General features: G+C 48.4%; 1 protein-coding gene across 1 annotated transcript in view; it reads left to right on the forward strand.

The window, feature by feature from the left end:
- The window catches only part of Ser (protein serrate), a 110,313-nt gene that overhangs the window by 73,829 nt on the left and 20,870 nt on the right, over positions 1 to 15,614 (forward strand). Inside the window, exon 2 of the mRNA XM_089556655.1 lies at positions 12,242 to 12,296. Within this exon, the coding sequence (XP_089412781.1) occupies positions 12,242 to 12,296 (55 nt within the window). The remainder of the gene's footprint in view (positions 1 to 12,241; positions 12,297 to 15,614) is intronic.

Below are 15,614 nucleotides of genomic sequence, written 5' to 3' on the forward strand. Positions count from 1 at the left end.
ACCGGAGCACCCGCAACGAGCGATGGTGGAGGACCTGTTCCGAGTTCAATTTGAATACGTAATGGACCAGATGAAGAATGTCCCAGCGACAAATTCCTCGCGTCGCCGCCGAATGGGCCCCACGCGCTCAGAGGCGCCCGCATGGGTCGCGGCGGTTGACGGTAGCCCCCTCTATCGGCGACGCCGATCGCATAAAACTCTGGCGGCAGCCAAGAGAAAGGAGAAGAAAACTGTAATAGAGCCGCCGCGAGGCGGCGCGGCCGGCGGCGGCAGCTCACCGTGAAAGCTCGCCGCCACCGCCCATTTCGCGAGTGTTCAATTTTCTCTCGGGAGCTGAATTTTTCCGGTGGCCAACTTCCTATAGGAGTAGGGCGTTGTCGCCGCTGTATATGTCGCAATGTGGCGTAATGTGTCGTAACTGCAAACTGCCGCGTTCAGATGCAAAGCGGTGAACATTTTATCCATAATGGACGCGAGAGTGCGGATGATCACGGTAGTGTTTAGGGTCGTGTGATTGATGTGGACATCTCTGCAATAACCGTAAAAGCGGTTGTACGTATTTTTATGCATCTACAAACATGTCCCCTCTGCTCGGCATACAAGAACCGCCAGCCTTGTGCACAACGCTTCTTCCATTCTTGACTTCGTATTCGCCAATATATTATCCACGTCACTTCCGCTTCGCTCCGTCTCTGGACGTAATTAATGGCCTATTCCAATCCACGATTCCAACCGGAGCAGCTCTTCGAGTTCGCAGAGGAGCAAGATATCTAGGTACTCTATAGAGACCGCACCGTCGCGGTCCAATCAGAACTCGGGATCTGAATCCAGATCGCCCACTGAAACACGCTGTTCGGTTTCGCGGAGCAAGAAACTTGCTCCGAATCGCCGTTCGGAGCACGCCATTAGAGAGGAATGCACCCTTTCACCGAGCATTTTGTGTCTCTTGTTGGTCCTCTGTCCGGATTGAGAGCAGCGCAGAAGTCGACACAACTCCACTCTTCCAAGCTTTCGCACGTATAGCTCTGTCTCTCCGGTTGCTTCTCAGTCAGTTAGCAACACGCAGTTGTCCCTGGAATCTTCGATTTCGCACCGGAAAAGAAACAAAAAGCAATGAATAAAGAAGAAAGGAGAGAGAATGGAGTCCGAGGCACAAAATAGGCACTCCTTTTCTTGGTATACACAACAATCCGCTGCCCGTCACCGATAAACTACGCAGACGACGCAAAGCTCCGGCATACCGACATGTTCGTACCGTCTTATCACCTGCAGGAGTGACATCAGGCGTTCGGGAACGCATCATCTAGCGAACACCACCCGCGCGCGTCTCAGCGGGGCGTTCTAAATAAGACTCACAAGAGTCCTTGGAAGAGACGTCACGGATTTCCGTTCCCGTGATGCCTTTGTTCGCTCAAAGTGCTAGACCGCAAAGCGGGGCAGGAGAGCAGTCGCGGTCGGGAGCCGCGGAGCTGTCAGAGTGAAATTTATCGGCACCTACGCGTCTACGCACAGTTTCGGTAGCGCGGTCGAGCGCACTTCGGAAATACCGATCGCGTTGGCCGTCAAGGAGTTTTCGCGAGGATTCTCGGAAAAGGGTTGATTTCGTTTCCGAAGCTGTCGCACAGTTGGACGGAATAATAAATTATCGGCTCGAGTTTAAAGGAAAGTGGAGGTTCGGGGCGAACGATTGCAGTGAAGATAGAGGATTCTTAAAAGGGACACCGCAACGGTCCCAGGGTAACGAAGGAAAGGAACTGAGAGGATTTCTAGCTCTGTTGACTCAGCTTGACTGAAACGTAGCTAGTTTGCCATTAGCTATTTATTTATTTATTTATTCATCGGTGCCATCAAATCTAAAGGTATTCTAAAGGGGAGTGTTTAAAAGGTACTGAACAAGATAGCGAAAAAAAAAAGAAAAAAAATCAAGGTGCGATCTTCCTGATTGCAGAGTGCTATCTGAAAGTACCGAAGCGTATAATGCTGTGGAAAAAGAAGAGAAACCAAGAAAAGGAAGACAGCAACACAACATTAATAATTAAGTTTGTTGAGGGTGAGTAAGCAATGTTAGTTTTATTATAAAGCACAGTAGAAGTGAAGATTGCTGGCTGTCAGTTGGCGAAGGTGGTCCCATTTCACTGATGTGTTTGCGTGTCGTGTCCAATGATGTTCAGAAAATAAATAATTGTGTGTAAGTTTGTTGAATGTATGAAAACACCGACTTCGTGTGCACACATGAGACTATATAAGCAGTGGTAAGGTGAACTATGGGGAAGGTATGATCTGGTGTATAGCTAGCGTTGTGAAATAATTTACACTGCAAGACTTCGATATGGACTAGTCGGTAAGGCATTTGTGCAATTAATTGCGCTACAGCGACGCTACAGTTCTTTGTGGAGCGCTACGATCAGTATATAATACAAAGATCAAGAAAGAAAAATGCAGTGACAACATCTGGATCAACGTGCAGTTCAGTGTTTAGCAGCTTTAAATCTTAAGACAGGAATAGCGGCAGACGATGCGAATTCAGCTGCATATCCCTTACAACAAATTTTTGATACAGTCTATAGACTTTCTATAGACTTCTGTTTTTAAATCTATAGACTCTCTATAGACAAATCCTAGAGAACAATCTATAGACAGTGCAAATGCTATAGACAATCTCTAGACAATCTATAGGTTTGTGGTCATACAACACTAGTAGACTGTTGTCTATAGACAGTCTATAGCCTATGAATAGACAAAAAGAAATATCTATAGGAAGGCAATGGCGTCTGTAAGAAGTCTATAGACTGTCTATAGATTATTTTTATAACGATATTTTGCTGCACCCGTACACACCGCTATCGCTGAACACCTGAAACGGGACGTTTGCAAAAGCGACCGTATTTTTTCATACCGAATTTGAAATTCGGAACATCTCATCGCCCTTTTTACTGCCTCCCCGTTTACCGAAATAGCTCGACACCTTCGAGCCGACCAAGAATGTGGCGGGTTCCTCTTGAAAGTGCACCCCAACCAAGAAGAACACTCCGCGAAGACCCCTCCAGTGGACGACTCGGGGTGTAATGGCATAGGAAGGAGTGAGAGAGGGAAGCCGACGAAAGCGAGGAGGAGAGGGCAGAGGAAATGCCAATCTCGTTGACCGCGGGAGGCAGAGGTGCTCATTATATGCCTGTAGTCTGCTGCACGCTACGCGCGCAGACTACACTGCGTCCGTGCAGTAGCAAAGCGTCGAGATGGACGCAGGCCAATAGGCAAAGAGGAGTGGATTGGAAGGAAGGGGGGGGGGGGGGGGGGGCTGAAAGATAGATAGATAGAGAGAGAGACTGATAGAAGAAGAACGGCATCCTATCTGGATCAAAGCAGCGATGGACGAAAGAAGAGGAATACTTGCAGAAGAAAAAGAAGAAAGAAGAAGGTGCATTCCGAGCAGCGCGGCAGAGAGAGAGAGAGTACGAGAGAGAGGGGGCGCCGGCGGCGTGTTTGGACAGAGAGAGAATTAAAGAAAGGGGGCGAGCGGAATGGAGACGCCATCGTATGCAGTGATGGCGAGGAGGAAAAACGAGATTTCACCTCCACTTTGCATCGCGCCCTCCTCCTCACTGGCATCTTTTGCATCCGTGTCATTATAGTGTCGCTGCTATACGGATTCCGCCCTTCTTTCAAAGGGGGCGGAGAAAGGCCAACAAGAGAAGAGTTGAGACCGGCCGGGCCAAGTTCACGAACGCAACGTACGGGGGCTCGTTTGGAGTCGGCGGCGGGTCGACCTGACAGAGGCGCGTGCCAGAGTGAAAGAGATAGACGAAAATAAATAAATGAAGGGAGGAAGGATAGTAAGAAGAAGAGACAGAGAGTCTCAGAATAGCGTACGTGCGGCACGCGCAGTGATATAAAGAAGCCCTGCCGTGTAGCTGGGAAGCCGTGGAAAAACAAAAACAACTTTCCTACGAAGAAAGACGGTTCGACAGACGACGGACAGCTTGATGCGGAGAATACGACTGGCCATGCGCCGATTCTCCACATTGTCCGTCTTCGTCTCTTCGCGCTGTTTTCACTCATATGAACCCGAACATACACTCTAAACAGGTAGGAGTGAAAACGGAGTAAACTTTCCTCTCCGTTACTCTCCTTACACATTACTCTCCTTTTCAGTCCCCTATAGGCGTATTCGTGTTTACAGCGTGTACCTGCCTGTAGCTTTCCGTCATCCAGGGTCGTATTGCTCTTTCGAGGATTAGGTTGCTTGCTTACCTGACGAAACTCGTCACGAGGGAGGGTGTGGAGCGGTTGAAATCGAAACTATAGAAGGGAATTGGGCCGCGGAGTTGGTGCTTGTTCAAACAGCCGAAGCATCGTAACTGTTACGCGCGGAAAGCCCAAAGAACGGCCGAGAGGTGCTGGAGATGCCCTGCGAGCCGATATGATTATAAAATATGTCTCAGTTAAATCAAAAGTAAGCTTTTACCTGCAGCGCGTGCTTTCGAGGCACGTGGAACACATGCTCTTGAATCTTGAAATTTGGGTTCATAAATTCTTTGCCAGTGCGATTGGGATTACAGCCGTTGGTTCTTTCTGGACTAACTGCAAACGAATCATCGGCCTATAGTCTTCTCGCGGGCTGTAATATAGTTCGTCACGGGAACTATACCGAGGGCCCCGTTTTGTCTCATTTCACCGGTTTTTTTTGGCTTGCTGCGCGTTTCGACGTTCAGGATTTACCACGCCTGTATTGCGAACAGATGGAGGAACGCTCGTGTGACTTAAATAGCCTGCGACCAAATGGCGCTGCAGGGCACTCAGCCTAAGTGTCGTGCAATGGATGCGCTAAAAACTCGAGGCGTTCGCATGCGTGAGCAATGATCCCGACGCGTGTTCGGCGTTTCCGGTGACGCTAATGGACAGGCGTCGTCAAGCGGAATACCCAGTAACGCGAAATCATCTGAAAAAAAAAAAAAAGAACTTCTGGAAAAAACGAGCCAGTTCGGTTACTATATTTTCTGCTTCGTTGAGTACACGGCTGTTTCCATATTCGAAACGATAACATGTGACTGCGCAACATGCAGCCTTAATGTATTTGGTTGCATTTCTAAAGCCAGCTAAATGGCCAGACCGGGGAGGGGAGATATTTGGAAAGGGGGAAAAAACAAACAAGCCAGACACGCATAGGAAAAGAGTCGCAGGTCGAGTCGACTAGAGGGACAGATATAGAATAAAAAGATGAAAACGTAGGCAGCAAATACGGTCCGGAGAGAGAAAATTAACGACGAGTCAGACCAGCAGCGAATTGAAAACGATCGTTTTTTTTTCCACAAGTAGCGTCAGGCGCGTTCTTCAGCAACCCCCCCCCCACCCGTCGCTTTTTTCCGCAGATATTAGGTCGTAGTGGACGGACGACTTGGGGACTCGCCCTTCATCGAGATAGGCGAGTGACGAAGCGACCTGCCCCGCGTCGTGCCATTCAGGTGCAGAAAGATGGCGTCCCCTTAGGCGGCACGTGATGAGGGGGGGCGATCACGCGGGCCTCTAGCTGTTTCGCTGAGTACTGTGCAGCGCGCACTGCGTAAGTTGGACCGAGGCAGAGCCTCAAATCGAAGTTGCAGCACACTAAACAGCAAGTAGTAAAAAGAAAGTAAGTTGTATTCTAGCGGCTTACTCCATTTTTACTGCCATGTAGATGTACTCGTGTCTAATGAACGGAAACTATTCGCATGAGTGAAACGTGCGGTCGCAAAGAGAACTCACAGCGGCCATCGGGTTTACGACCAATGAACGACGGTATGTTTATGGTTATGTGTTGTATTGAGTTTAAGGCACATAAGCAATCAAGGCCATTATCAAGATATTTTCGGTAAATTGTATGTTTAAACTAAAAGAATTGCGAGTGAGGAATTGTGATCGTATTGACAGTGGCTTGGTTTGGGCTAGTTGGTAACAGTTCTTCGAAAACATAGTACTACATATTAGACGTGGTGGCATTTCGAAAATAAAGTTGCAAGTTAGCGCCTGTCCTGTCCACTTCTGTGTCGTCCGTGTCCTTTTTGCGCTATGTTTTCGAAGAGCGATCGTATTAGCGGAGCAAAATAATGTATACATGTCTGATAATTATTTCCTTGATTTCCTATAAACCAGCCGTTTAAGCATCGTGCAGTACACGGGCCTCTCTAATTTCGCCTCCATTGAAATTCGACCGCCGCGGCCGGGATCGAACCCGCGTCTTTCGGGTCAGCAGAGCCACCGCGGCGGCCGCGACACTGATTGCTCTATGATCAATGCCTACAACAAAATAAATAAATAAAAGACTCCGTGGCGAGGCACAGTGCTTAGAATTGGCACTCGTCTCAGTGTGGCAACGTTCTTAAACATTAATGTTGGTCAGCCGATGAGAGTACTAAAAGTAATGTGGCCCGGAGATGTGGCAGCTATGTTGCGTTCGGGGAATTCACCCTTTTTCGGGGAATATGAGAAGAAAAATTTAGCGAAAACGGAACTTCAACGGAGTTCCAGGGAAATTTAAGAACTAAAATTGTCTCACTTTTTCTAAGTTGCCGTAGTTTTCAAGCTGCTGACTGGGAGAATTTTGAGTTGCAACATATCGCTGATTAGTGTCCGTGCGCAGTGATAGTGGTGGAGTTAGACGCCTTGTGCACTAGAGAGGAGTAAAAAGGGAGGAAGTTGTCCTCTAGCGCACATCCTTTCATAAAACAGAGTGAGCAAGAGGACAGCCTACGATGGCTGCTGACAATCTAAAGCAGACCATCGCGCCTCCTCAGTGCTCGGAATCCGAGAGATCGCGTACATGGGCGAACAGCTTTTGCGACATCCAAAACGCACGTTCAGCTTACGTCAGCTGCACCTTCCATTGAACTGCACGATTTTAAAAAGACGCGAGAGGGGAGGAATAGAGAGAGAGAGTGACGAATACGGCCGCCCAGTCCGCCTCCTGAGAGGTTGTGCGAAGTCTCGCGACCGCCATCTGTTCTCGCACGGCACTGTGAGCGGATAAGAAATTTTCATCGCTCTCCGACGACTGCGAGTGCTTTCCGTCACGGACCCGTATCTGTCGTCGGGATCGGCGCATATATGCTCCTCCGTCTACGGCGCTGTTCCTCTGATCGTTTTTCCTCCGCTGTATATATGTACCTCTCGACCCGAGTTGCTGAATAAAATTTTTCTTTCTGTGATTCTGGCCGGAGTTTGGTGGAGGGGTGCGTAGGCAGCGCAGAGAGAGAGAGAGAGAGGAGGATTGGAGATGCCATGGTCACTCACGTTATCGCAGATAACCTTGCAGCAAGAATGACATGAATTGTGACCACAGAACACCCACACTGCGAACGCCTTCCCTCCCTTCCACGTTCTCATTCTCATTATTATTATTATTATTATTATTATTATTATTATTATTATTATTATTATTATTATTATTATTATTATTATTATTATTATTGTTATTATTACTATTATTATTATTATTATTATTATTATTATTATTATTATTATTATTATTATTATTATTTCTTTTTCTCTCAGAGCTCCCCCCCCCTTCCTCCCCCCCCCCAGCCCGTGGCAGTCTGTGCCTGGATTATGTGCGACGCGGTGTAGCAAAACTTAACTAGCTGAGAAGGTTGCTGTCACATCAGCAACTTCAACTCGTCTGCCGGCAAAACGCAAAATATAGAGCATCATATGACACAGATGGGGTGGGCAGATAGTTCTTGACAGTCACAAAGTGAACAAGGGACGGGAAATCCCCAGGGTGCTTGCGGCTTTCTCCTCCCCTGTTCACTTTGTGATAGGACAGTATAGCCGTTCGTATTTCAGACGGTGCATTCGTCTGAAATACGCCATCCCGGCTTATCGCCGATTTCTGTCATGGCCTCAGATCGGCAAGAGATTACGGAATCGATAGAATTTGAAGAATTTTTTCGCGTCATTCAAGTGTGAAACGACTCACCCTGCGCGCCTGTTGATGCAGCTTTTCCGCCAGACGCACGGCATTGAGGCAAAGCTTGCTTCGGCGTTCAGGTCTTTTAAAAGGCCAGCTTTAATTCATTCATAGGATTGTGAAAAGAGAATCGTCTCGCCGTTTCATGTACGACCGACATAGCTGGATATCAGGACAGGTGTGTCGAATTTTGGATGACAGTTATCTTCTTAATGGTGATCAAGGAAACAAAGCATTTTCTCACCCGGACAAGGACACGAGCTAGGTTATGCATTAAACAGACTAACTGAGCACATTAAGGCACATCTATTGTTGAAACCTCTATGATTTATGTTCGCTGCGTATAATTACATGCGATATGTTTTTGAGAAACAACAGACAACCTTAAATGCTGCACGACTGGTTTATTTATTTTTTAACGATCATGCTGCGCCCTTGAAACACCAAGGAGATGAGCAAAAGTGCATAGAACAGGAGCTAACATGTAATGCAAAGCAACTAATGCGAAGCGACATATGAACAGGTTTGCTTTGGATGTTCTTCTATATGGACACAGCGTCGGAAGCAGTCCTGTACTACAAGAAAAAAAGCGAGGCCCTCTTAGGTTATACTTTCTCATCAGTGCATTTGACCGGATAAGTTGCGGTGCTTTTGCTAATTGCGATGAAATGAGGAGACTCCAGCAACACCTGTGCGGAGCGTGCTGGCACGACTACTCCCTTCCATTGACGTCACGCAGTTGGCCACGTGACAGGGACGTCACGGTCACCCCACATCACGTGTGCCATGTGACGGTGGCGTAACGATCAAATGACGTGTTCCGCCAATGACGCCGCTCTCGCCGCATGTTAGTCACTAACAGCTTCGCTACTAGTTGCTATAATCCATTAAGTAATGAACTGCTTACCTGTAGTGTTAGTTTCGAAAGAAACTGGTTAGTTTGTCTTGGATTCGATGCGTCTAAGAGGAAGCAACCCGCAACCTCCGTGGACAGTTCGGTCTTTTTTGGCTTAATCTGTTTGCGAACAAAGCCTCCGCGCTGGGAGCCGAAACGTCAGATATCTTTATTACTGGCAGGCCTCTCTGTTTTTGTTTCAAATCTGTACGCAGCCCAACATAGCGCTGTGTTTGTCTCGCCTCGTTTTCTTTTGTCTCCGTCTTTCGGGATGTAGATATGTGGAATCGAAGCAGCTCGCCAAACTTTTTGTCCTTCACGTTAAACGAACATGTTGTCTCTCGGCATGAGAAAACAAACAAACAAACAATGACTCGAAACAAATCGAGGGCACTGGGAGCAGCGTCTGCCGGCACTTTTTGTCAGCGTCTCGGAGAACAAGACTGCGTATACCCAAGGAGCACAGATAATTGGCCCAATATTGGAAATATATTGGCAAATGCCGATTATAGAATGGACTAGATTAAAACCGCCCAGAATAAAACCATCCATTTCCAATACTGGGGCCTATTGCATGTGCTGCTTGAGTATATAATACTACTGAGTGATTTATGACACCGACGGACTGACGAGTTGTCACTCGCTGCTACCGCGCCGTCGCAGTCGCGTATTGCACAACAGCGGTTTTCTTCTAACTTTCCTTTTCATACTGCACCGACAACGCATAAACCTGCGGCGCCCCTCGCTAAAAGACGGCTCTTGTCACGAGAACCTTGGCAGCCCCGCTAGGCTGACTGAAAGACGGGCAGACAAGACAGACAGGTTGGCAGACAGACAGTCGGCGTCCTGTGGACACCCTTGTCTCCTCTGTTGTAAACGTCAGCTGCGATGATTTCGTCGCCCCTGAGGAGTAGAGAGAGCGACGTCGTAGGATTCGAACCCACGGCCCGACGCGGTGCGCTGGGACAACACAACCTTGAGGAACCGGAGGCAGAAACTCGACTAGTGGAGAAAAAAAAAATATTAAAGTTGAAGTGTGGGGAAACGGTCCAAGCTTTCCGCGTGGGCCGCCTGCCTGCCAACGGCTGGGGACCAGACAGCTAGCTGAGAGGAGGGTGGGAAGGGGGGGGGGGGGGGGGGGGGGCAGCCACGGGTTCAAAATTAAAGCCAGAGAGAGAGAGAGTGGAGGAGAGGCGGAATCTAAAAAACGCGTCAAGGTGAAGAGGAACTTCGAGGAAGCGCCCGTCGCGCGGCACCGCTCTTCCGGAAGTAATCAAGAACACATTTCCCGCGGCGGCTCTGTCTTCTCGCGACCGTGAAAAAAAAAAAAAAAAAAAAATCGACCCACACATCGCTTTCTTTTTCGTTTTTCGTTTCTTACGTTTTTACTTCGAAATTCCCGGTGCCGCGATTGCTCAGAGCGGCGCAAGCCGCGTGATAAGCCTCCTTCCAGAGAAATGAAAAAGCAAAAAAAAAAAGAATATTTGGGAGAGAGAGAGAGAGTTTGGATACCGGAGGAGGAAGGGGAGAGAGAGAAAGTGGGGTGTCGCGGTCCCTGTCCGGAAGAAGAAGCCCGTGCAGCTCTCGAGAGAAAAAAGGAGGAAGTCGCTCTATTTATAAAAATGAATCCGCGCCTCGGAACGCGAGAGCGGCGCGACGACTTCACGTGCGCGCGCTGGTGGGAGACCACGAGCGGACGGGCGGGCGGGCGTTTTTAAGAAAGTGAGTAATTAGGGAAAGCGCGCGACCTAGAAGCCGCGCTTGCTTCTTTAGGAACAGCCAACCCAATGAGACGTCTAAAAAATACAAAAATACAAGCAAAAGAAAGAGAGAGAGAGACAAAATTTTGCACGTGCCCGTGCGCGTGTACACCCTCAACTTAGGGCCGTGGGGGCGGGGGGGGGGGGGGGGGGGGCTGCATATACAGCAGCAAGAAGAACTCGAAGTGAAGGGAGACAAGCCTTAGCCCCTGTGTACCGGGGTGGCGCCGCAAATGAGCTTGCAAGCACCCCGAAAAAATTTTTCTCTCTGGCACGCTTTTGAAACCAGCACATGGTGTGTGTCTCCAGAGGAAGAGAACTCAAACCCCTCCTCCTGGCCTCCTGGTTTTGAACCGCGGCGCCACACGCGCCCAAGCGCACAGAAGTCGACCTTGTGACGTCATTAGCGGTAGCAGCAGCTATACTGCATACATAGGTACAGAAGTGCGGGCAGCAGTGCGGAGATGAATGGATGCGGGATTGGAGCGTGAGATGGAGGAGGTGTACACGTCGTCTCGTGGTCACGACAGCGTCTTCTAGCCCGGAGAGTCACAGAAAGGAGCGCTGGCTCGCCGGGTTGCCCCCACAACGTCGCCACGGGCCTCTTCATCTCTCCAGGAGCGTCCCCACGGAGATAGGATGACTGGGACCACTTCCGGTTCCGGCCCCGGCCGAGGCGCTGGAGAACAAAAAAAAGATGAACGAATGAAGGAAGAGGGTGCGCGGTGGCTGAATCAGTTTCAAAAGGAGGAAGAACTTGAGCATTTATTTTAGTTGTTCTTTTTTTTTCACTTTAAGATTTTTTTTTTTTGGCGCTCGAATGTCGTGAGGAGACAAAAAAAGACAAGAAAGTAACGTGGTATAATTGGGCTGATTGGGGAGCGGTAGTCCTTCGCCACGTGTGCCCATGATGGCCTGCGAGCGCTTAATGTGCGAACTGCTGAAATGCGGTAACTAATGATTCAGCTCGCTATGCCGATCGATCAGCTCAGAATGTCAGTGAAAAGTGAGCGTCGCGAAGGGCGAAGCAAAGTTCAAGCCAGTCGCCCCAAAAGAACAAAATAATAAGAACGCCTATTTCTCGAACAGGAAAACGAAAATTGTCAGAGACTGGTAAGCATAATGTCTTCACTCAGGTATTCATCGCCAACATCAACATCACCGGCTGAGTCCAGTTATGGACTGGAGGCTAAGTTCACTCCTCTAAAATACCCTGCTAACTGAACCATGATCAATTCAGCAGTCCAGCATTATCGCCGTTATGTGGGGTCGCCCTGCTCGCGCAGACCTCGTAACCTTTGGGCACTCCTACTGGTTCTCTTCCGCCCCTGCCTGCTGAGCTTTTGTTATATCACTGCAGCTACGTGAAGCGTGAACACGCCAGAATAATTGAAGACACGCATCTCTGTGCTTTCAGCAGTTGACTCAACAAAGCGGACGGTGGGTGGTGATGATGATGATGAAGTTTGGTGTAACTCAGCCACCTGAAGGGCATTTTTCTGTGCCCGTGCCCCACATAATCTACATGTTTCCATCATGTGTTGTACATTTATGTATTGCGCGAACTTGTTATTGGCCGCTTTTATTCTGAGTATTGAAACTATGAGTTCACATATCCAATCTTCTCCCTTGTTTTCTTTGCAGAGGTCCTTCACCCTGATTCTGGAGGCGCTCGACCACAACAACTACAGTGAACCTTGTGAGTACTGCTTACACTTCCTCTGCTAACTAGTGCACTCACCCCTTATAAAAACTCTTGCAGGATAAAAAGCTCGATCAACACCCTAGCGCATCCTCAATGTATAGAGTCGGTGACGAACTTGTGACCGTTTTAGTTAGCTACATATCAGGTGAACGCAGGTGAATTAGACCGCAAACATGCCGTTTTGTTCGCCAGCGCAGTTCCGTTCATTATGAACCGGTGATCAACCAGCCGCGGTTGAAAGACCGGTCCCATACTGAACTGGGCCATCCCATACCGCTTTATACGGCTAAGAAAGGACTGGGAGAATACTGCTAGTGCGGAGTATACATTTGACAGGTACTCTCCGGACAGAAATCGTAGCGTTCAAATGTGTCCCTCAAGAGGGAAGAATATATATATTACCCGTGCTCATCCTAAGAGCAGAAACTTTGAGGATAACGAAATGGCTTCAAATAAATTGACGACAGCTCAGTAAACAATGGATAAAAATGGTAGGTGTAACTTTAAGAGACAGCTGGAGAGAGCAGAGTGGGTGAGGGAACAAACGCGGGTTAATGACATCCAAGTCGAAATCAAGAAGAAGACAAGGGCTTGGGCAGGGCGTGTGATGCGAAGGCAAGATAACCGCTGGTCCTTAAGGGTAACGGAATAGATTCCAAGAGAAGGCAAGCGTAGCAGGGGGCGCCAGAAATTCAGGTGGGCGGACGAGATTAAGAAGCTTGCGGGGATAGGGTGGCAGCAATATTGTCACAGGAGAAGGTTGATTGCAGGTCAGTGAAGATGCCTTTGTCTTATAGTGGACGTAGTTACGCTGATGATGATGATGATACCGCTCACAACGCACGCTTCGAACTCTTTCAATTAGGCGACGTTGAATGCCAGGAAATATAGAGAGCGAACATTGAGTTCGCTGTATCGCGTGTGTCATATATGCTGGTTGTTTAATGTGTATACATCAAAGTCAGATATCATAAGGCGCCTTCGAGGTGAGATTGGAAAAAAGAGAGCACTCAGAACCATCACGTGAGCACTCGTCGCACAGTGTAAGTGCATCGCTTCCGTCAGCCAGATTCCGTAACAGTCCGCAAGATCCGGAACCACTCGAGCCCCGTTCTGCGCTGCTTTTTGAGGGGCAAGGTGCTAAAACGTGTTTCTCTTGGTAGGATATGCGCATGAAAGATTAGATTCGGACGGCGTTCATCGGCGTAGCGCCTAGGCATTGCGTTATGTCGTTAATATGGATGAAGTCGTGTTATGACAATACGTATGACTCGTTAATATGGATGACTCGTGTTATGGACATTTTTTTCTGGGAACCCAAATTCATCAAGGGGGAAAATACGCGGAGTCCCATGTATTTTTGTCACGGTAATATGGACAGTGATGAGAACAAAATCTAAACTGCCACAATCAGACGTCTCGTTTTCTACATTTTGGGTCCAGAACACCAGAATAACGCAGTGGAAAAGTGCAAATTGCTGGCTGATGCCCCCCCCCCCCCCCCTTTTTTTTTTTCATTCTTTCTGCTCTCATGCATGCTTCATTCTTGCTTTCATGCTTTTCCGGTTTCATGATTTACAGTGTTGCCGAATCGACTCCCTTTATGATCTGCTTGCATGAATGACTGAATAACTCTTTTCGTAGTTTCTGTTGCGTAGAAAACCTAATTCAGCAGCTATCAGTTGACTAAGTCATGGGGTCGCGGGATGGGAGCAATCATAGTAGGCGTCATATATAATTTAGCTATGAGGCACCATCAAGCGTATCATACATAGGTCACTGGGCGCGCAAAGTTGCACCGCATTATTTCAAGCATAATGGCGACCAAGACAGTTTGCTTGGAGCTCCCAAAATTATGTTCAATTTCAAAAACTGACGGCCACTATGCACAGAAGCAGACCCTACAATCATAACGTGCTCATGTCTTTTTTTTTCTCCTATCTTTTTCTTCTCGATTCGTTATTACGGACGACTCAAGAACCAAAGTGTCCATATTAACGATGCACGACTACAAACAAATGAATGGCAAGAAAGCCTTGCTTGATGCGAATAATGATGCGTGAACCCCCCCCCCTGTCGCTTGCCGCCGTCTTCTGCGACCAGAGGTAAAAAAAAAAAAAAAAACAAGAAAAGAGTCAAGTGCGGGATATTCGGCAAAACAAAGAGTCACTCTGTATAATGAAGTGAAGCGCGACCCATTAAGAGCCGCACCTCCTATGGACCACACGGTGAGGACCACAACAGAAGCAAAAGAGAGACCGGTTAACGACGCGACACGGAGCCTCTCGGAGGAAGACGCTATACCGCGGGGTAGCCGTGTATATATACTGGGAATTTCCACGAAACGAGACAGTAAAAAAGAGAGGCGGGTGCCGACTTGCGGAATGCGGGAGCCCGTGTAAGGGCACGCACGCACACCGAGATAGCGCTGCGTCTTGGAGACAGCGTCGCGGCGCGATCGCCGATAAGATCGGCGCGCGAGGACCTTCTGGACCGAAGAGACAAATGAAGGCTCTTTTTTCTTCGATTCTCTCTCTCCTCACTCTACCCTCTCCTATTCTATACACTCCTCCTCTTTAAACAGTCTGAACCTCCTTGCTATTCCGGTCCTCACCTGAAGTTCTTCCATGTAGACCTCATCAGCCGTCCCGGACATTTTCTCTCCAGTGTGTGTTCCTCTTTACGATTCTCCAAATTTACGCGGCTTTTCTGGCGAAGCCGGCGGCTCTCCCTCCAGCTGATGGGGTGCCTATCTTGGAGGAAGGAAAGCGCTCACTCACTGCTGCGGCGTTCCGGTGTGGCTAAGGGAATCAACGGCGTGGCGGCATGCGTGGCGAGGAGTCATCCTCCGCGAATCCGAAGCGAGGCCTGGTTCCTACGCCGCTCACGGTGTGCCTTATCTGCAACACGAGAGGGAAACTCTTCCATCAGGTCCCCCTTATCGGAGCTGCTTGGTCACGTCAAATCTGGACAAGGATCTGCTCAAAAATGACCCTTTGCGCCCGGCTCTTTCCATTTCTTTCTTTCTTTCTTTCTTTCTTTCTTTCTTTCTTTCTTTCTTTCTTTCTTTCTTTCTTTCTTTCTTTCTTTCTTTCTTTCTTTCTTTCTTTCTTTCTTTCTTTCTTTCTTTCTTTCTTTCCTTCTTTCTTTCTTTCTTTCTTTCTTTTCAGTTCTTGAGCAGTAGCAGGGTAAGGGTGGGCCTGGAGTGATCGTGGTTTTTTGGAGATCGCAGAAAAACGAAGACGAGAACGAACGAAGGAACGGCGAGGAGGAAAGAAAGGAGGAGAGTTGTCGCGCAAGCAAGCTCGATGG

Source organism: Amblyomma mixtum, chromosome 8 (assembly GCF_055824585.1).
Source record: "Amblyomma mixtum isolate Tamu chromosome 8, ASM5582458v1, whole genome shotgun sequence".
Classification (NCBI taxonomy): Eukaryota; Metazoa; Arthropoda; class Arachnida; order Ixodida; family Ixodidae; genus Amblyomma; species Amblyomma mixtum.